We start from the raw sequence: 20138 nt of genomic DNA on the forward strand, positions 1-20138 counted from the left end.
ACAAAGAAGAAGCAAAATCAGATTTAACAGGGGTTTAGCTCAGTGCTGGTTTTGTCTGTATCCTGTCACTTCACATGTGATGTTTAAGTCTTTAGACTGCTGGCATTCCTGAAGGGATCTGTGCATTAATTCCAGGTTACAAACGTCAGCAGAGAATTCCAGTGAAATGCAGCTTTCACCTGCACGTGGTCAGGGAAGAACTCAGACTGGACATTTGGGAACTGTATTTCCTTTCTACACAGCCTTTTAAATTGATTTAGTTGAGAAAAAAGCCCAGAGCAGCTCACAATGTGCACTGCAACCTTCAAGCACCCAGAACACATCCAATAGAAGAGGGGCATAGGAGTGTTTCACCAGAAGATCACACCACCCTCAGGTAGTCAAGCTTTATTTTAAAATAAATGGCTACACAAAACCCTACTCCAAAGCCCCCCCATTTATGCACGATCCAGGTGATCATGCTGCTGCTTTAATTATTATACAGAAATATCCCATCACAGAAAGTGGCTGTAATTGCACTCATAGTCCATTGAGGAGGAAGAGGAGGATATCCCTCAGAGTTCAAAAAACAAGTTTGATGGCAAAAGGCTTCACCCAGAGCAGCCTCTGCATCCACAGTGAGTGCACTCAATGATTCTGCCCTGAAAAACAAACATGAGGAGGGTGTTACAGCCAAGCCACAGCCAGAGCAGCAGGCTCAGACCCTGAGGCAGGGAATGGCTCTAGGTGGGAAGGGTTTCCACAATTTGGTGTTATTTCCCACACTTTTAAGAACTTTAAATGAATGCCAAAGCTGACAGTAACTTTAGAACCAACTGTACACCAATTCTACCAGCAAAGGCACAGGAAATTACCAAGAAGAGCAGCACTACCCCCTCTGCTGTCCGTGAGCTGGGTGAAGGCAGAACAGCTACTACAGAGCAGAGAACAAGCTGGAGACTCACCACTTCCAGCTTGCTTTTGGGGACCCTGCAGATGCAGTTGGTCCCAAAGTTGGTGTCCCGAGTCTGGATGCAGCGCAGGCAGCAGAGGTTCTCATAGCCCTGCTTCTTCCACTTGGCAATCAGGTTTTTGTCAGCATAGCCCTCCTTGATGCAGTACTCATAGAGCTCTGGGGAGGAGCAGACACTGTCACAAGTCTCACTATCACAGGTGAACACCTCACTCACTCACTCACTCACTCACTCACTCACTCACTCACTCACTCACTCACTCCACTCCAGTTCTCCCCCAGGTAAAGCCTCTGCCCTCCTCACCTCTGCTGATTGCTTTTCTCTTGTAGAAGAGATCAAAGATGTAACGTGTTTTCTGGTGGTGGATCCTGAAGATGGGCCAGAGCGACTCCACTTTCCTCTTCCCTTCGTGTGGCTCTGTCTCCGCTGGGAGGGAACACAAACACCAGGTGACCAAGTGCTCCCCCCAATCACTTTGCAATGAACCAAGAACATTCCTAACTCTAATATGTGACAGGGATAAGACTGAGATTAACGGGAGGAGACTCAAATGAGAGGGACCTGACCTGGAACAGCTCGTTTAGGATATAAAACCAGTGGTAATGGGATGACAACCCACAAATGGAATCGGGGGTGACTTCATGCCCACAGCAACAACATGGACAGGAACAACCAGTTCCTCCACACATTTGTGAGCTTCATGCCTAAACTAGCTGTAACCAAAGCTCTGTGCTCCATAACGCCAAAATTAGGGACCAGCACGGCCCAGGATCAATGTGCACCACTGGAGGCAGAGAGAGAAAAAAAGTATTCATGAAGGAGCTCTTGTGAGCTTGTTTTGGGGTCTCATCCCTGAGAACACCCACTCACCTTCTCTCATCTTCTGATCCAGCTCATCCAGTGTGGGCTCAATCAGCTCCCAGCCATCCGGGGGAGGCTTCCTGCTCCTCTTCACTTTTGGCATTGCCTCGGGAACTAGAGGGGCAAAAGGCCAAAGGAACTGCCAGCACTTCCTCAGAATCACTGGGAAAAACGAAAGGAAAACAGCTGTCAGATATATTTATCCTAAGGTTCTGTGCCCCCTTCCCATTTTCTACTGCAAGGATAAAAATGAGCTTTACGGAGCTCGTGAAAGAGGTGAAAGGTCCGTGACTGCTGCACGATAAGTCAGTTTTTCTCCTCAGCAAAGCACGGCAGCCACTCCTTCTCTGAGGTGACAACTCCGGTCAGATCCCGGTGATACAGAGACCGCCCGGCCCGGCCCCAACAGCCCCACAGCGGAACCCTGCGGCGTGAAGGGAGGCCGCAGGTCCTGGTTCTGATTCCTGTTCTGATTCTCATCCTGATCCCGATCCCGGTCCTGGTCCCCATCCTGGTCCCGCCCCTGATCCCTGTCTCTGTCCCGATCTCGGTCTTGGTCTTGGTCTTGGTCCCGGTCCCGGCCCCGCTCACCGCCCGCTCCCGTCGCGCCGCCGCCGCCGTCACCCGGGGGCCTCTCGCAGCCGCACCGCCCGTGGCCCCGCCCCCTGGGCTGCCCTGCACGCTGCCTGACCAAAACGCTGCCCCCCGCCCGCGGCGCCGCTCCGAGAGAGGAGAGGAACCCCCGGGGGGAACCGACCCCGCTCCCCGCCGCCCCCGCGGGACCACCGGGAGCACCGGGAGCGGCGGCGCTGAGGGCAGCCCAGCGGCGGGGGCCTGGCGTGGGGGCGGTTCCGGTTCCGGGCGCCGCTCGGGCCGGGGGGGCCGTGCCGCCATCGCCGCGATGCCGAAAGGTGGTGGGGGCCGGGCCGGGCCGAGGGTTCCCCCGCGGGGAACGGCGGCGGGGAGGGGAAACGGGGGACAGAGAGGAGGGGGCTGAGGGGGTGTGTGGGCCGCCCGGCCCCGGCGCGGGCAGGGCTCGTGTTCGCCCCCGGCTGTGAAGATGCCGCGGCGGGTCCGTTCTCCCCGCTCTCCACGGCCTTGCGGGAGCCTGCGGGGGTCCCTTTCCCCCTCAGCGGCGGCCCCGTGGCTGTGCTTGGGCTCTGGGGGGTCTCGGGTTCTCTTTCCCCCACCGGGCTCCGGGGGTGCCTCGCCCCCCGAGTGACGGCGCGTTCCCCCCGCCCTTCCCCGAGCCGGGGCCCGTTCTGTGCCCCGCTCCGTGGCAGCGCAGCAGCTCCGGGGGTATCCGGGCCGCCGTGGGGCCGGGCTGGGCTCCATGTGCTCCCTCTGGAACGGGAACCGCGGCCGGTTCCCCTGGGACGGGGCGTGGGGCTCGGGGAGCCCCGGGGAGGTGGGTGCAGCCGCACCGGGGGCCGGCGGCCCGGGGGAGCCGAGCGGGCGCGGGGGGCGGCCCGGCCCGGGGGGGGTTCAGGGGCTCCAAACGCGGCTCCTTTGATGTGGCTCCGGCAGCGCCGCGTTTTGGGTGTTCCGGAGCGGGCACCGACTTGCTCCTCGTGTGATTCAGGAGCGGGGATGAGGCACTGCCGGGCTGTCAGCGGGATCCACCCAGAACCTTCTCCACATGCACCATCTGCATAATTGGCTGTTGCAAACCCCGGTCACACACCAGCCCTCCTCATTCCTCTTCCCTGCAGTTTGCTGCGCTTTATTTCATCAGCATTTCCCAGCCTTTAGCACCAAACTGATTCCTTGCTTAGATTTTATTCAACCACTTCATTTTGGCTCCATTTGCCTAGTGACAGGGAGATGGGGCTGAGGCTTTTATGGTTTTTTATGAAGGCAAAGAACCGTGGTGGGTTATAACCCCATTTTTCATATTTAAATACCGTGTAACTTCAGGATTTCCTGCTCTTTATTTCATTGTAGAGATTTAAATGTTTGATTCAAACCTTTTGCTTTTTGGAACAAGAGAGGTCTTCATTTTCCCCCAAGTCAGTGGCAGTTACTGGATTGTTGGCAGAGAAGTAGATTTTGGCACTCGCTGTTGATATAAAAGGGAGGGGCATTAATAAGCTACTAATAAATTTTTTGCAGGATTATTTCCGATTAATTTCCTTTTTATCCCCCCTAATACTTTGATTTTAAAAAGAAGATATTCCATCAATATCATTCCATTCTCTTTCATCTGAACTTCTTAATTAAGCTGTTTAAAGATGAAGATGTGTGAATGTGGGCCTGCCTGTGCACCACTGGGCTTGGCTGCAGATGAAACCTGCAGGTGGTTCTATTTTAAAGAGATGGAAAAGAAGTGTTTTCCCTATTTTCAGATGGGGAAACTGAGGCATGGAGCTGGTCAGTGGCAGGTGTCAAACCAGCTCCCCATGTCTGATGTGAGGTTTGATCTCCCTGTGGGAGCAGAGCCCCATCCCTGCACTGTGCTGATCTCCCATGGGCTTCATTCTTCCATTTGCTTCTTTTTAGGCTTTTAATGCAAGGTAGTTTCTCTTTAGTTGCTTCTCTCCCCTTATCACCACTGTTTATTTGCAGTAATGAGCAGTTTGTGTTCCTTGGTCCTGAGCCCAGTGTGGAATTCTGGAGCAGCTGGATGAGGAGCCTGGCCCTGGCCAGGCTGGGAGCACAGTTTGGTTATTTGGAGCTTGGTATCCCACAGATGTCACTGTTGTTCCCTTTGGGGTGATGTCATGAGCTGGGCAGTGAGGTAATGTCTTCCCAGGAGCGTTCCTATGGCAGATCTTCCAGAGGGTGTCAGTGTTCCCACGTGGGATGGCTGGGAACAGGCAAACAGCAAACACCTGGCTGGCTGCAGCAAAGCTTAGGATTTGAGAGCCCATCAGCTTCCCTAGCTGAATCCAGGGAGGAGAATCTGCACTTCCCCATTTCTTTTGGAAAAATACCTCAGGGGTTTCTGTAAAGCTTCACAGTGGGGTTTTGGGACAGAACTAAGGCATTGTGAGAGTTTTGTCTGTGCTGAGCCAGGAGAATTGGTCAGAAAATGTTGGATCTCTGCAGCTCCCAGTGCCTCCCAGTCCAGCAGCACACAGTGAGAGGGCAGTGGCAGATCTCCCGTGGATCTCACACTGTGCCAAGGAGGGAGGGAATCACTGTAAGGTTCCCACTGTCCTGGGCAGATGAAGTGGGGAGGATGAGGGAGATCCAGTGTTTCCTGCTCCTTCCATGGGATTTCAGGACTCCTGCAGTAGCAGAGAGCTGCCTTGCCAGAGTTGTTTTCTTTTTGCCAGTCTCCCTCACTCAAGGCTGTAGATTGGCTCTATCCAACTTGCTTCCCAATTCTTTGGGCTGGAAGAACATAACAAGAGCAGTGGCTGGAAGGAAGCATTAATGGCTTCAGCAGTTCATTAATCAGCAGTATACTTGGGGCAGTGCCAGCCACAGTGACTCCCCTTCTTGGTTCCTGGAGCTTGTTTTTATTTTTCCTCATAAAGCAGTAAAACATGGAGGCTCCTTTTAGTTCTTCAGCTCCCATTGTAATTCCCAAAGCTTTTGTCCAATTAGCTTCCTATTTTCTCCTGGCACAGTGGGAGGGGTTAAGGAGCCAAGCTTGTTGGAATGTTGATTGTGACCACAGGAACACACTGTGATTCCTCCTGTGCAGGAAACTGGGATCTGCTGTGGGACTGAGTGTCCCTTGCCAGCCTGGGAAGGGAATTGGAGAGGCCACAAGCACAAGCAGGGAATGGTGATATCAATAATCCCAATTCTCTCTGCATCTCACCTAAAAATCTTGGAGCATTTCACCCAGTTCAATGCCGGGTTTTGTTGTTTAGGGTCTATCAGAGAAGCTGTTTTGTTTTATCTTATCTACACCTAAAATCCAGAGAGTGCTGCAGGAGGAACAGACCTTTCTGGAAGTTACCACTAAACCATTTGTTATTTTTATTATTTTGTGCAGGTAGAAAAGGAGGCCACAAAGGCCGAGCAAGGCAGTACACGAGTCCTGAGGAGATCGATGCCCAGCTCCAAGCAGAAAAGCAAAAGGCAAGGGTATGTGTTTGTTCCTTTGTGCATTTTCTGTCCTAATTCCTGCCTTATCCAGCCTGGTTATTCTCTGTTCAGGAGCAATGGCAGCTTAGCCAAGTGCTGCAGATCATTCCAGCTGTGATCACAGTATGGATCCCAAATATCTCCAGCTGGAGAGAATCCAGGGTGTCACCCAGTCTGATTCCTGAGGCCTGGGAGACCACCCAGGGCAGCACTTGAAGGTTAAAGGATGGAGGAGCTGGTTCCACAGCAGCTCTGGGGATCTTTTCTCCCCATATTTCATCATTCCAGTCTCCAGTGTCAGCTCATTTGTTCTGCAGCTTGACTTTAAAGAACAAGAGCCACATCTTGACATATTGAAATTACTGTATTTGCCTTCTTTCAATTGTAGATTTATGAACCAAACTCCTTTGACTTCTTCCTGTACACATGATTTTCGTGTTTGCCTCTGACTTGTAGGGAGAGATAACAGATTTTTCTGGTGTGGGGCCTCTTCTGGGTTTATTTCTGTGCCCCAGCACTGGACTGTAACAGCTCCCCCCACTTCCACCATGACCAGACTGCTGTCATAAAAGTCTTGGCTGCTTTTTGGGGCTCTTTCCCTCTTCCTTCCAAGCTTCTCACAGCTCTGGTGACACTCATAATATTTTTCTGTGACTGTCTGAAGGTGCTGCCTCAGCCCAAATACACAATTCCAGCTGAGGCTTCACTGACCACAGGAGGATAATTACACCCTATGTAGGAAATGCTGATGAATACCTCTGAGATGACTCTCTCAAGCAGTTCTGAGCCATAGCATTGAGTCCTTTTTAATGTTTTGCCCAACTGGAACTCGAGATGATTGCTTGGTTTGCTGCTTAGCCACATCTTCCAGCTTTGTGTTAGATTTCTTCTTCCAAAGTGTAACTCCTCTTGGTTAGTTTCTGATTCCACCTTCTTGGTTTTATGCCATATTTCCACATTCTGAAACCACTTATGAATCTCATCCTGTTTTCCAAAATAATTCCAACTCCTACTAGTGTGATGTCATTCACAAACTGTGTAAGTGTTCTCTGCTTCCATGTTTGTAATAAAAATACTGACTGGAAATGGAACAGAAAAGCAGGACCCACTTGAAATGTGTGTCTTGATTCACAGCAAACCAGAGAACTGCTCTTTGAGAATGATTTTTTTTTTTTTTTGTGATAACCCATATCACATAGTGATGATTACATCTAACACCGATTTATTAAGGAAAGCTTAAAAGAGCCCCCTACAATTAACAAAATTACTCCTCTGACTGTTCCTTGCTCATCCACTTTGTGGGTTGCTTGATGAGAGATGTTGGTAATGTGAAACAAGCTGTTCACACCTATGCTAGTTCTTCTTATGATTCAGAAATTAATTCCCAGGTTTCTGACTGGTGGAAGCTTAAAAGGCTGCAATTCTTTGGATAAGAATGTTCTGGTTGATGGTTGTCGCTTTTCTCCTTTAGGTGTTTTTATTTATGCAGATTCAGGATGGTTTCCAGCTCTAAGCTGCATCCACGTGGTTTCCAGTGTTTGAGGTTGTGTGCACTGGAAACCCAGGCCAAAATTCTTCTGGAGAGCTTTCATTTGGGGAAAGTAAAGTGCCAGATTTGTTTGGAGGTGATGCCGTTGCTGAGGAGGAGCTCTCATTTTGTGACACCAAGCCCCCTTGGTGGCACAAGGCCACATCAGGAGCACCAGTGCTCAGAGCTGTCTCTCATCCCTCCAAAATCTCATTGAAGAGCTGGATTTGGGATTTTTAGTGACATACATTTCCTCTAATTTCCTCTGATTTTGTAGGAAGAGGAGGAGCAAGAAGAAGGAGGTGAAGGAGCAACAGGGGACCCTAAAAAGGAGAAGAAATCTTTAGATTCGGATGAGAGTGATGAAGATGATGAGGATTATCAGGTACTGCATCCTCAGGGCACTTAATACACCTAATACTTGGGCTGGGGGGAAGATGCACACTCTGGATTCTGAGCAGAGCTACATAGAGTGCATTTTTTATAGAACTACTTATAGAAGCCAAAAAACGCTCACTTGTCAGCATTTTGCCCTCAGAATAAAAACTTGTGATTATTTACAAATGAAGTACAAAGGCAAGATTTTTAAAAAGGCTGAGGGTGCTTTGAGTCATAAATGGTTTTACTGGCTAGGAGTAAAATCTTGACTTGTGCTTTTGGGGAGCTCTGGTACAACCAGAGCTGGGTGTGAGAGCTCCTCAACCTCTGAGGTTCCTCCTCTTGTTCTTGACCTGCAGCAAAAGCGCAAAGGAGTGGAGGGGTTGATAGACATAGAGAACCCCAACCGTGTCATTCAGACAACCAAAAAAGTCACTCAGCTGGACCTGGATGGACCCAAGGAGCTCTCACGACGAGAGAGGTGAGTTCCCTGCTGCACCCCTGCAATTTCAGCCTTGCTTGATGCAGGGAGCTGTTTCCCCTGCTCTGTGTCAGTGTTTCAGGGAGGCTCTTAAAAGAGTGCTGCTGCCTAAAGCAGGCACTGAGCAACAGCAGACTGGGCTGGCTGTGCTTCAAAATGTGGTTCCTTAGAAACTTCACAGGAGTTGTCTGTCCTCTGGGAGCAGCTGTGGCTATCCTGGAGCCAGGCAGCCTGCCCTGATGCTCTGAGAGAAAGGGATTTAGGCCATTCCTTTCCTAAGGTTTTACACCAAAAGTCAGACCTAACTGAAACCCTGAAATCATACTGCCCTGAAAGAGATTTAGGCCATTCCTTTTCTGGTTTTATGCCAAAAATCAGAACAGAAGTCCATCAACCAGAGGTTGCCTTGGATCCACTTTAACCTTGCTGCAGAACGTGCACTGGTGACAGGTAGCAGTTTCCCATATTCCAGATATTGTGGTGAAATATTTATCTGGGCAGATGAATAACCTGAAAATCAAAGTCTGATCTTCTAGTTTCATTTAGCAATGGTGAGGTTTGGAAAGGAGGGTTTAATCTTTTTTATTTGGGATAGATTGCTTCAGCAGAAGGACACCTTTGAGAGTAAGGCTAGGAAAAAGATGTCACAGTTCTTGTGGTGTGGGGCTTGTTCATTTGACCTCCTTGTTTGTCTGTGTTCTTACTTAGCTGAAGCAAGGTAGAAGCAGTCCCTCACCTCACCCCTATTCAAACCCTGCAAATAGACAGAACCTCTCCTTGAAAAGTGGTGAAGGACCCTCAGTTTGGGGGTTTTTCCTGGTTGGAAAGCCCCACTCTGCCTGTTCCTGTGGGCTTGCCTGGATACTCTGGTGACTGGTGTGTTTTCTTTGGGCAGAGAGGAAATAGAGAAGCAAAAGGCTAAAGAAAGATACATGAAAATGCACCTAGCTGGGAAAACAGAGCAAGCCAAGGCAGACCTTGCCCGATTAGCCATCATTCGGAAGCAAAGGGAAGAAGCTGCCAGAAAGAAAGAAGAAGAAAGAAAAGGTTAGAGAATAATTAATCATATTCTCCTACCTCTCCATGCCATGGGCTGCAGTGCAAAGAGTCACACACCCCTCATCTGAGCCTGTGTGGTGTTGCTGAGTGTCATCAACTCCCCTCAGCAAAGCCAGGCTCAGCTGTTTCCCTCTCATAAAGTTCTTGCTTTATAAACAAGAACTTGGATGCCAGAGCAGGGAAAGAGAGGAGGGCATTGCCTTTGATACCCATCTTGTCCCCTGCCTCCCAGGCAATGCTGGCTCCAGTTTGGGGGCTTAGCAGGCTCCCTGTGCTGGGTGATTTATTTGCTCTGCATGTGGGGATCTGAAGTGCCCAGGGAGTTCACAGCACTCCTTCCCTTCCTGGCCTTTCCCTAGGAGGTATGAACAAAAAATCTGAACATGGCTCCTTGGTGGCTTCCACAGAGAAATTTGGTGATTTGTGGACACCTGGAGAGAGGCCAGGGATAGAAGGGAACATACAAGAGGAGCTGTGCCTCTTACCTCTGAGAAATTGGTGGGAAGGATGGGATTTTTTCCATTAGCCAACTGGCAGGATTCTGATCCCTGGGGCTGCCAATCCACCCCCAGTCCCTCATCTGCACCATGAAATGATGAAACTCTGTTGTTTTCCTCCCCAGCAAAAGACGAAGCGGCCATGGCAGGTAAAAGACTGCAGTCACTATCCCTTAACAAGTAAGCACAGGCCATGCAAGAGGAGGAAACACCAGGGAACTGTGCCTGGTCCTGCCGGGAGCTCTGCCGTGTCGCCTTCCATCGATGCCACGCAGGGTGTCCTGCAGCATTGACCTCACCTCCACCTCCAAGAGACACTGACGATGTGTTTGTCCTCATCCTGGCACAGATTTCCATTTGGGGTTAGGGGCAGCTGCTCTCTGCAGTGCAGAGCTGTGCTGGACAGCAATTTCCCTGTAACAGTTCAGAAACATGAATGTTTTTGCTGTTTTTAGGATCAAGAAGTCGTAGACGGTGGGAGGGGGGCAGGGTGGGAGGGAGCTGTGTGGGAGGGGAGGTGCTTCAAATACTAGATTGCAAGAAAATAGATTGTGGGGTCGTTATGGGGTGGGGCATGGGGTGGGGAACTGACTTGGTTTGAAATCCCAAAGGAAAATGTATCTGAGGAATCCAGTTGGCAAAGAGCCCATCAAATTTTGCTGCAGGGCGTTGCAGTATAAGCTGGGAGCCTGACTTCATGGACATCTGGAGTGCTGTTCCTTCCCAGATTCATCCCTCCTTTCTTGCAGCCAGTCTCCCCTTTTCCCTCCTCTTCATTTTCTTTTTCTCCTCCTTATTAGGGATAGTGCCAGTTTTTAACCACATCATCCTTTGTTTAAAGGAGAAAAGCAAACAACATTTATTGTGTCAGATTCAGATGGAAAATAAAAACCAAAAAGAAAAAAAAAAAAAGATCAAGTTTAAAAACCACCAAGAGAACTTGTATATTTGGCTGATTAAACTGTAAGTTATCAGAGCTGCTGTGGCCTGGTGTGTGTGTGTGGGGAGGGCAGAGCTGGGGGGAGGCACAGCTGGGGGCTGCTGGTTGTGGTGTGGAGTTTGGCTCTGGGTTCAGGAGCTCAGTCAGCACACACAGCCTGGAGGGAAAAAGCTTTTCCTGCTGATTCTGATGGATGTCTTGCACAATCTGTTTACCACAGTGGAGGAAACAATTACCCTCAGGCCACTGTCTGGCCTAGTCCCCGGTCAGAAGGGCAGTCACTGCACTGTCACCTCTCAGATGGCTCTGGAGGGGAGATGCCCCAGCCTGCCGTGCCCCTGGGGGGGCTGTTCAGGGACACCAGAACTTCCCAGACTCACTTCCCAAAGGCTGGAGGAGATCCAGCCCCACGGCCTGGAGCACTGGAAGGCACTGGGAGAGGGGTTGCAGCTGTGGGGATGAAGGGTGACAAATGGGATTTGTTCCATGTCACCCTGGCCATGCCTGGCTGCAGGGACTTGGGCACAAGGGTGTGACACAGGACTGTGCCCCCGGGGAATGTCACAGTGAGCTGCTGGCTCAAACCACAGCTCAGACCAAGCCACGATTTGGGATAGGAAATATCCTCAGGGAGCTGTGGAAGATGAGCAAGTGCTGCCAGGAGAGGTGCCTGTGCTGTCAGCTCCAAGAGGGAGGGACCGATGTGGGGACAGCCTGCCAGGGGACGTTTGGGTGATCCTTGGAGCACAGGGAGGTGGAGAGGGCAGGACAGGGGGAGTTTTTGGGCTGCTGCCTGGGAGGAAGGAGGGCAGGAGCCACGGGGGGAGAGGGTTGAGGTTTGTGAACACATGGAAAAGGGTGGAAAAATCTTCTCCAAGTAACACTTCCCACTAGCTGAGGGCTGGAGCAGAACTGGATTGTCACTGTCCCTCTGCCAGCCAGTGCTGCCTTCCCAGGCAATGGGAAGGCCCAGGATTAGTTGGGCAGCTCAAGGTCTCTGAGCTGGCTCCAGGTCTGGGAATTGCCCACCTGGTGGGACTTTACCAAGGAACTCAGAGAATGGGAAACCTGTGCTCCTGGCCACTTCCATCCTCTGCTCTCCCTTTTCCCTAACAAATCCTGTTTTGAAATGGTGCTGAAGCAGGGAAAGGAAAAGTGACATTCCCCTTATCCCCACAATTCCAATTTCCCCTCAGCACTGGTGGCAGAAAGGACATGACCACCCATGGTGAGATGTGGCACAGCGCTGTGATCTGCCCTGATCACACCTGTGTTTGTACTGAACTTGTTCTAAAAAGTGCAAAAAACACCCCCCCATTTTGATTTATCCAGGAAAATCCTTTATTTGCAATTTTTCCAAGCAATGTATGACCAGCATCGGGAAGGATGGTAACAAAAATAGTAAGAAAAATGGTTTTCTTTGTCTGGAAACAGCCACCAGGGCTGGCTGGCAGCGGGGACAGGCACTGGTGGCATCGTGGCTGGGTTGTGTGGCATGGGGTGAGGGTGGCAGAGGGCAGCAGGCAGAGCAGGGGCAGCTGGAAGCCGGGATGTCCTTCCCAGATGGCTCCTTCATTTGATCTTGAGATCCTTCAGCACCGACTCCAGGCTCTGAAATGAAACAGGAGCGTGTTCATCAGCTCCTTGCTTCCCAAAGAAACTGGAGGTGGTTGGGGAGCTGAAAGGAGGGAAGATGGTTCAATGCTGGGTCCTCCCAGCCTGACATCCCATGGGGATTCCTTACCTTGACATCCCAGATGCTCATGCCCCCGTCCATCCCCGTGGTACAGAACTGGGAGCACTTGTCCTTCCCGCCTGCCAGCACTGAGATCTGGCTGTGGGTGCAAAGAGGGAGCAGGAATCAGTGCTGAGCCCTTGGAGCTGCCTGGCTCCCCTGGGAGTGGGGCTGGACCCCTTCATCTGCCCCACCAGTGCAGGAAGGCACTGGGGATAGACAGAGATGCTTGGGGATGCTTCAGGACTGTGCCAGGTTTTGAGACCAGACTTCTCTATCCCCCCTTCCCATATGCAAGGATGCTCTGAGCACACCCAGGGATGTTTGGGAATACCCTGGGAAACTCAGGGATACCCAGGGCTGTCACAGCTCCTGGTGCTGGAGCCTCAGTCTCTCCCTCCCACTTCTAGGTATGCTCAGGGACATTATGGGGATATCCAAGGATTCCCCAGAGCTGTCCCAGCTCCTGGGCTGGACAGCAGCACACTCAGGGGATGCTCAGGGATCATCACCCCGAGGTGACCCCAAGCCTGTCCCTCCCCCCCCCAGCCCCCACCTGATGCTGTTCTTGTGCAGGGTGTCCAGGGTGGCGTTGGCCGTGTCCGAGCTCGCTTTCTTGTCCAGGTTCTGGAAGCGCTCACGGGCAGTGAGGCCACGCTGGGAGCTCTGCTTGGGGACATCCAACTTCCCCCCAAAGGTCAGGGTGCCCTGGCTCTCCTCGTAGGTGAACAGCATGGGGCAGCAGTCGTGGCCCTGGGGAACAAACCTGGCCTGCTCAGCACCTTCCAGGCAGCTCCAGCCACAGCAGCCAGCCCGTGTCCCCAGCACTCACCGCGGCCACCAGGCTGTTCTCGGTGATGAAGGTGACAGCGAGCAGGGGCAGGGTCTCAGTGCACAGAGAGGCAACACTGCCAGGTGAGAACAATGAGCTGAGCTTCAGCCTCAGTGCTGAGACTGGCACAGCTCCTCCAACCCTGGTGATCCGGGGATGTTCCAGGGGTGTCCCAGCTCTTGGGGCTGAGCCCTCCATGTCCCACACCCATGTACAGGGATACTCAGAGATGGGCAGAGATACTCAGAAATATTCTCAGGGATACCCAGGGCTGCTCCAGCTATCCCAGCTCCTGAGGCTGAACCCCTCTACCTCCCCCACCCAAGTACAGAGATGCTCAGGGGATACTCACAGATGCTCAGAGATGTCCAGGGATGTTCCAGGGATAACCCAGCCTCTGAGGCTGAACCCTTCCATCTCCCCCACCCACATGCAGGGACACTCTGGGATTGCTCTTGGCCCAACCCAAGCCAGATACCTCCATCCCTGTGTTAGTTTGGGGGTCAACCCCTGCTGCCATCCCCAGCACAGTCTCTCCCAGTCCCCCCGAGCCCCCCCTGTCCCCAGCCCTGCTTACGCCATCTTCTTGCCAGCATCAGCGAGGCACAGGGTGCTGTCATGGCTCACCCAGGCCACACGGGAGCCACTGGCTGAGAAGCAGATGCTGTGCACCCACCCACAGCTGCTGCTCGACTCGAACATCAGCTCCCCAAAGGGCATCTTGGAGCCCCAGGGGGTGGGGCTGGGCCTCTCCTCCACCTCCTTGATGTAGGCTGAGAAGATCCTGGGGGGGGAGATCCATGCCATGTGTCCCTGGATGCAGGACCTGTGCCACCTCCATTCCTGCCCCTTGCCTCAATTATGTGACTCAGTTTCCCTGGCAGAGCCTGTGGGGTGCCCCCCCACCTCCCATGGGTGCTGTATCCCTGGGATGGTGCCCAGACCTCCCTGCATCTCCCCTGTGCTCCACTCCCTGCTCCAAACAGCACCCAGGTGAAGCCTGCCCCCCCACCCATTCTTGGGGATCCCCCTTCCTAAGGTCCCCCAGTGACCCAACCCCTGCTCCTCACCTGCACTTGAAGTCACAGGAGCCAGCAGCCAGGAGGACGTTGTTGGGGTGCCAGTCGAGGCTGAGCACTGTGGAGCGGATGGGCTTCTTGATGTGCTTGCAAACCCACCTGTGTGGAGAGGGGGTGGCAGCAGAGAGGCAGCATCACCATCCCTAGAGCCCCCCTGGGATTTTAGGGAGCTGGCTGATGTTGGTCAGGGCTCCAAGTGCCCCAGGAGCTGCCCTGGGCCACAGTCCTGCAGCAGCAGCTTGGGCATGGGGAGTCCCTCTGTTTTCCCACCTGTCTGGACCTCCATCTCCTCCAGTCTTATTTCCCAATCCATCCATCCATCCATCCATCCATCCATCCATCCATCCATCCATCCATCCATCCATCCCCCTTCTTTTTCCCACCAGGGCCATGCCAGATCCTCACCAGTCGTTCTCCTGCTCGAAGTAGCAGATGGAGATGAGGCGGGAGCCGCTGCCCACAGCGAATTTGTTCTCCTTGGGGGACCACTTGACGCAGCGAGCGGCGCGGTTGATGCGCAGGATGACCAGCGTGGGCTTCCAGACGTTGCCCTTGAGGGTCCACACGTAGGCGTTGCGGTCGGTCCCACACGTCACCAGCCGGTTGCTCTCAGGGGCCCAGTCGATGCCTGGAAGGCAGAGGGGGATGATGGTGGCCCAGGGAGCCACAGGAATGGGAATGGGGAGGTGGCACTCGGGGCTGGGGGTTGGCTGAAGGTTGTTCTGGGTGGTGTCTGCTCCACGGTTCCTCTTTGCCCCACATCGTCCCTTCCCATCCCTCCTACCACAAAGCATTCCATGTCAACACATCCCAGCCCATCCCTTTCATCCATCCCACATCATCCCAATCCATCTGACCCCATTTCTCCCATCCATCCATATCTCTTCCCATCCCTCCCTCCTTCCCTCCATCTTATCCCTCTCCATCTCTTCCATCCCATCCCACCCCTGGTTGCCTTCAGCTGGACACAACCTGCCCCATTCTCCTCCACCCCTGCACAATCCCCATCCACTGGGTGCCCGTGCCACGGGCAGGGATAGGCCCACCCACCCTCCGTGTCCCTGTCCCCTCTCCCAGCCAGGACTCACCTGTCACCTGCCCGTTGTGCTCCTTCAGCTCGTGGACTTTGCTCCACTTGGCCCCATCCTTGCGGTAGATGTGAACCTCGTGGTTGTTGGGGCACAGGGCGATCTCTGGGGGTGACAGTGGCCAGGGCAAAGCCCCCGCTGGGTCACAACCGGCACCCACCCACCCTTACCTGGGCTCCAGGTCCCCACCAAGCCCCCCAGCCCTGGTCCTGCGCTGCCCTGACGCTGCAAATTGTCTCTACGGGAAGGGAGAACCCCGCACCCCTCAGCCCAGTGTCGTCCCTTGGGGCTGGTGGGATAAGACAGGACAGGATGGGATAGGATGGGATGGAACGGGACGGCTGCGGGGGCACAGCTCCCAAATCCAGCCCCATCCCGCCCCGCCTGCCCCGCGCAGCAGAGAAAGCCCTTTTTGTTCTCCCACATCCCCCAGGCCGCGGTCGGGAAATGCCATCGGCCGTGAATCACCCGGCTCTGCTCCGTGTCCGTCCCTCCCTGCCGCTGCTTCGGGGCCGGGCACTGCGCTGGCACCGCTGTGCCAGGCTCTGTCCCGGCAGTGGGACCGGGGGACACAGGGAATGTGGCTGTCCCAGCCCCCCGATCTGCTCCCCCAAACCCAGCCCCAGCCCAGCTCGGCCCGTCCCGGGGCATCGCTCCCAAGGGAATGTTCAGCCAGGATAGCCCGGGGATGTCCTTGGGAATTTCGGGGTGCCCCAGGGGTACTCACGGGTGCGGTCCTTGTTCCAGGCATGGCAGCTGATGGGCTCCAGCAGGAAGCTGTGGTAGGCCATGGCTCACAGGCTGGGGACAGGGACAGACCCCCAGGCTGTCAGGACACGCTGCTGCAGCCACAGGACAAGATCCCAGCTCCCAGCCCCACAGAATGATCCCTCCCACTTGGATCAGTCCTGTGTTGCAGCCCACAAAATCCTCTGCTACGGAGAGGATTTTCCTGAGGATTTCCAGGCTTAGAAACTGTCAATTTCCAGGAACTTCTAAACTTTGCTGGCTGGAACTTGCTGGGCAGGAGCTGGCTGGGCACACAGGGACCCTGGTGCCAGCAGCCCCATGTGCACCCCTGGGGTCCCACCACGGGCAGCACCTCCTCTCTCCACCCCAACAGGGCCAGGTCCACTCACTCCTTCCACACCTCTCATTCAGGAAGAGCCAAAAAGCCCCATGGAGGCACTTCCATCCCATCCCATCAGTGCTCAGCTCTCAGGACCAATTCCTTCTCCTGGCTGAACTCCCACCATTCCTGCTGGTCCCCATTTGTCATGGGTTGGAATGGTTTGCCCCAAAGGCCCCTCCAGGTGCAACGGGACTGGGAAGGGCTCGAGCAGCGTCACAGCCCCTTGCCCACCCTGCAGGGATGTAGGGAAACACCTCGCCAGGGCGTGGCAGACTGGGGAATTACTCACAGCCTGCTCTCGGCTATTTTGGGAACTCCCTGAACACGTCCCGTTTTCTTTGGCAGCTAAAAACGTTACAGGGGAAGGAAAAAAGTCTCTCTTAGCAAAGCTCCATCCCTGGGCGGGGGAAAATAAAAAAAAAGAGCTCCATCACCTGCCTTTTGCATGCGGAGAAATTCCAGTGCTGATGCAGGGCAGGAGCCCTGCTGTCACACAGCCCCTGGCCAAGGACATGGGCATGGATGAGGAGGCAGCTGCCCCATCCAGCCCCACCGATCCCCCTGGGATGCAGCACAGCGTGTCCCAAGGATGGTACAAAGCTGCTGCCACCACGAGCCTCTGCCTCGAGCCCTGGGGATGGAGCAGCACCACGAGGGATGGACAAAATCAGCAGCGACAGGGACACTGCTGTCGGCATTGCAAGAGAACAGGAGGGGAAAAATGTGTGGAAAAGGGATTTGGCTGAAACAGGCACTCAGCTGAAAGGGCTCCCTGGAGGAGGGATGGGAGGAAGAACACACCGAGGCTCTTTCTGGCTTCTACACTAAGAAAACAGCAATACTTTTTCTTTTTCCAGGTGGTATGGGAGCTCAGAGGCATAAATCTCCCTTCCTGGGGTCCTTGCTGCTCCCCTCGCTGAGTGCCATCATCCCGAAGGGATGAGCTCAGCTGCCGTGCCAGGGACAGAAACCTTTGCCAGACACGGGAAGGAGAGAGGGCTGCGAGGGCCTTGGCTGCTCTCTGAAGCGGGTGAGGTTTTATTTCCCCACAGCCCCTTTGCAGCCAGTTCCCCGCTGGCTGAGTCCTGCTCCCGCTCCGCAGCCCCTTCCCCAGCTGGGAAGAGCATCAGAGGAGCTGTGGTTACATCCCCCCAATCCCTCCCACAACCCAGGGTCTCTCGAGGGAGGAAAATGGGAATTTTCCGAAGGCCAGACAGGGCGGGATTGGGAGCTGGATCAGCTCCGTTATCTCCCCGGCCAGTCCAAGCAGTTCGGAAACATCCTCGGAGGAGATAACCAAGCCTTGGCAGAGCCGAGTGCCGGGGGCTCCTCCCAGTCCCGGGAGGAAGCCACACAGCAGAGGAGCTGGAGTTTGGGTTTTTACGAGCCTGGAGGGGTGGCGGGAGGAGGGTTTGCACCCAGTGAGGATCCTGCTGGGAGCTGCGAGCCCCGGAAACTCTCCCCTGGATTCCTGCACCACCAAGACCCCAATTCCGACCCCCGGGAGCTGCTCTGCTCCCTGCGGCAGCTGAAGGTGTCACCCCCCGTGCTCCTGCCAGCCAGGTTGGGGACACCCGTCCTCAGACCCCAGTGCTGGTGGAGGGTGCCCCATGAGCCAGCCTGGCCCTGAGGGGACACCCCCGTCCCACGGCAGACGAGGGTGGCTCTGACCCTCCTCTTCCTCGCCCCGAGCAAAGCGGGAAGCAGCTGATCCCGAGGAGGAGAGGACAAATTGCGACAGCTCTGCCTCTGCCGGCACCAACCCCGACGGGACCCCCACAGGGGGACTCTTTCCACACACACACACCCCCCGCCCCCAGAGCTGTCAGACCGCAGAAAAGAGAAAAAAAAAACAACCCTCAAACTTGCTGAAAAAGCCGGGGTAAAACCCCCAAACACCCGAAACGCAGCGACAGCGAAAGTCGCCGGGGGCGAGCGGCTGCCTGCACCCCCCTGCCCCAGCCCGGGAGTGCCCCCGAACCCTGGAGCAGGGTGTGAGCGTCAGCAGTGGTGACAGGGACAGCCCCAGGTCCTGGCAGGGTTGCAGAGCTGCCTGCCCGTCCTTACCTTGCCGGGCAGCGCGGGCTGGGCTCGGTTCCTGGACGGCGGGGCTCGTTCATGGACTCTGGGCAGTCGACACGAACGGAGCCCGGAGCGAGCGGCGGGAGCTGTGCCTGCCCCGCCGAGGCTGCCTGACTTCCCTTTTCCTCTCCGAGAAATGCAACCACTTCCTTACGTGGGCGTTGGGGGAGCGCAGAGCAGCTCAGCGGCCGCCCTGCCCCTGTGCCTGCGGGCCAGGCCGCTCCGGCACCGCCGCACGTGGACGGAACCCGGCCCCGGGATGCTCTCGGTGGGGCGTGGGCAACTCGCCCTGGGTGCTCCAGGGAAGGACAGAGCCAGGAGAACAGAAGGGAAGGATCCCCGCCGTCTCCCTGCCTCTGTTCACCCCCGGCCCCCGATGCGTTTTGGAGGGATGGGGACTCTCCGATGCCTGTGCTGGCCCCCACCAGGGAACAGCCGTGCCTGGAGCCCACGAGGGGCGAGACGCCCGTCGGCATCGCCTCCCACGGCCGGGGAGATCCGCAGGACCCCGCGGAGCCTGGATCCGGTCGCCCTCGGCAGCAGCTGCTGCTCGTTCCTGCATCCCACAGAGCCCAGTGGGACCCGGTCCCAGGCTGGCTGCGGGCACCGTGCCTGTATCCCCACGCACCAGACATCCAGATCTCTGGTTTTATCACCTCCTGCTTCAGAGCAAATAATTTTTATCCCATCCCCGCCTGGATGCACTCATCCCTTCCCCCTCTGAGTGATGTCGCAGCAGTGGGACAGCAGCACGCTGGGGTCCCGTGCAGCCAGGGCAGGATCTCTTCTCAGCTGCAGGATTTGGATACAATAACCTGGAATTTCAGGGATACAATAACCTGGAACTGGCTGAGCTGCAGAATCGATCCCCAAGGGAGGGGTCAGCTGTAGGAAAGGGGGGCACAGAGCAGGCAGCCCCTCGCTCCTCATCCTCATCCATAGCTGGGCTTCATTCCATGTGTGTTGCCATGAGCCCTGCAGAGATCCCGAGGTGTCTCCCAGGCAGAGATGGGATTGAACTGTGGGTCAGTTTTAACTTCTGCAGGAAGATTTGGGGTACATCACTAAGGGAAGGGAGGGGACAGTGTGACGCCTGTTCCTCGCCTGCCATGCCCTTTCCTCCTTGCTCCCATCTCCAGGCTGCTCCTGCTTGGGCCTGTGCTAACGAGTGCCATGAGCTGCCCCCACTGCTTGTGACCCCTGCTTGGGGCTCTCCAAGGCTCCATGGGGGGAAAATCTGGCACTGTGGAAGTCAGGGATGGAGGCTCTGCCCTGCTGGGCCTCTGCCATACCCAGTTCATGTTTGCCCAAACCCTTTATCTGCTTTCTCTTCTGTTTTTGAAGTGGAAAGATCCTCCTGCCCCCACAGCACGTCACATCCTCAAAAAGGTTGTAGAGGAACTGTCCCACTGCACAGACACTGGGGACACTTCTGGTGGGGTTTTCTCTGGG

General features: G+C 54.8%; 3 protein-coding genes across 5 annotated transcripts; 1 reads left to right on the forward strand and 2 right to left on the reverse strand.

The window, feature by feature from the left end:
- Nucleotides 1–372: 372 nt before the first annotated feature.
- On the reverse strand, nucleotides 373–2540 carry BUD31 (BUD31 spliceosome associated protein). 2 transcript variants are annotated; one of them, XM_014870804.2, is made up of 5 exons: nucleotides 2406–2540; nucleotides 1824–1976; nucleotides 1257–1379; nucleotides 945–1111; nucleotides 373–641 (listed from the first exon to the last, which is right to left on the reverse strand). In XM_014870804.2, exons 2-5 carry the CDS (start codon nucleotides 1915–1917, stop codon nucleotides 591–593), a joined length of 435 nt encoding a protein of 144 aa, XP_014726290.1. In that variant the 5' UTR covers nucleotides 1918–1976; nucleotides 2406–2540; the 3' UTR covers nucleotides 373–590. The 2 variants fall into 2 exon arrangements, with proteins under 2 accessions (XP_014726290.1, XP_088030406.1); XM_088174280.1 differs by having other exon boundaries at nucleotides 2075–2434.
- Nucleotides 2541–2620: 80 nt separating this feature from the next.
- On the forward strand, nucleotides 2621–10774 carry PDAP1 (PDGFA associated protein 1). Its single transcript, XM_014870773.2, has 6 exons — nucleotides 2621–2725; nucleotides 5764–5855; nucleotides 7661–7768; nucleotides 8121–8242; nucleotides 9138–9289; nucleotides 9924–10774. Exons 1-6 carry the CDS (start codon nucleotides 2716–2718, stop codon nucleotides 9980–9982), a joined length of 543 nt encoding a protein of 180 aa, XP_014726259.1. The 5' UTR covers nucleotides 2621–2715; the 3' UTR covers nucleotides 9983–10774.
- A 1281-nt stretch (nucleotides 10775–12055) lies between these two features.
- Nucleotides 12056–19080, reverse strand: ARPC1B (actin related protein 2/3 complex subunit 1B). 2 transcript variants are annotated; one of them, XM_014870761.2, is made up of 10 exons: nucleotides 18672–19080; nucleotides 16200–16273; nucleotides 15473–15577; nucleotides 14790–15012; nucleotides 14376–14483; nucleotides 13883–14089; nucleotides 13306–13381; nucleotides 13030–13226; nucleotides 12483–12573; nucleotides 12056–12349 (listed from the first exon to the last, which is right to left on the reverse strand). In XM_014870761.2, exons 2-10 carry the CDS (start codon nucleotides 16261–16263, stop codon nucleotides 12311–12313), a joined length of 1110 nt encoding a protein of 369 aa, XP_014726247.2. In that variant the 5' UTR covers nucleotides 16264–16273; nucleotides 18672–19080; the 3' UTR covers nucleotides 12056–12310. The 2 variants fall into 2 exon arrangements, with proteins under 2 accessions (XP_014726247.2, XP_088030404.1); XM_088174278.1 differs by having other exon boundaries at nucleotides 16200–16298; nucleotides 18672–18830.
- Between the last annotated feature and the right edge of the window lie 1058 nt (nucleotides 19081–20138).

This window comes from Sturnus vulgaris, chromosome 16 (genome assembly GCF_052056855.1).
Source record: "Sturnus vulgaris isolate bStuVul1 chromosome 16, bStuVul1.hap1, whole genome shotgun sequence".
In the NCBI taxonomy this organism is placed as follows: domain Eukaryota; kingdom Metazoa; phylum Chordata; class Aves; order Passeriformes; family Sturnidae; genus Sturnus; species Sturnus vulgaris.

Bases quoted from the DNA above. Each gene is read 5' to 3' on its own strand.
- BUD31 (XM_014870804.2), bottom strand. From the start codon at position 1,917: ATGCCAAAAGTGAAGAGGAGCAGGAAGCCTCCCCCGGATGGCTGGGAG. The intron at 1,380-1,823 runs GTGAGTGGGTGT...GTTCCCTCCCAG, and splicing joins GGATCAGAAGATGAGAGAAG to CGGAGACAGAGCCACACGAA. The intron at 642-944 runs GTGAGTCTCCAG...TTTGTTTTTCAG, and splicing joins CCAAAAGCAAGCTGGAAGTG to GGCAGAATCATTGAGTGCAC.
- PDAP1 (XM_014870773.2), top strand. The intron at 5,856-7,660 runs GTATGTGTTTGT...CTGATTTTGTAG, and splicing joins CAGAAAAGCAAAAGGCAAGG to GAAGAGGAGGAGCAAGAAGA. The intron at 9,290-9,923 runs GTTAGAGAATAA...TTTCCTCCCCAG, and splicing joins GAAAGAAGAAGAAAGAAAAG to CAAAAGACGAAGCGGCCATG.
- ARPC1B (XM_014870761.2), bottom strand. From the start codon at position 16,263: ATGGCCTACCACAGCTTCCTGCTGGAGCCCATCAGCTGCCATGCCTGG. The intron at 13,382-13,882 runs GTAAGCAGGGCT...CTCACCTGGCAG, and splicing joins GATGCTGGCAAGAAGATGGC to TGTTGCCTCTCTGTGCACTG. The intron at 13,227-13,305 runs GTGAGTGCTGGG...TTTGTTCCCCAG, and splicing joins AGAACAGCCTGGTGGCCGCG to GGCCACGACTGCTGCCCCAT.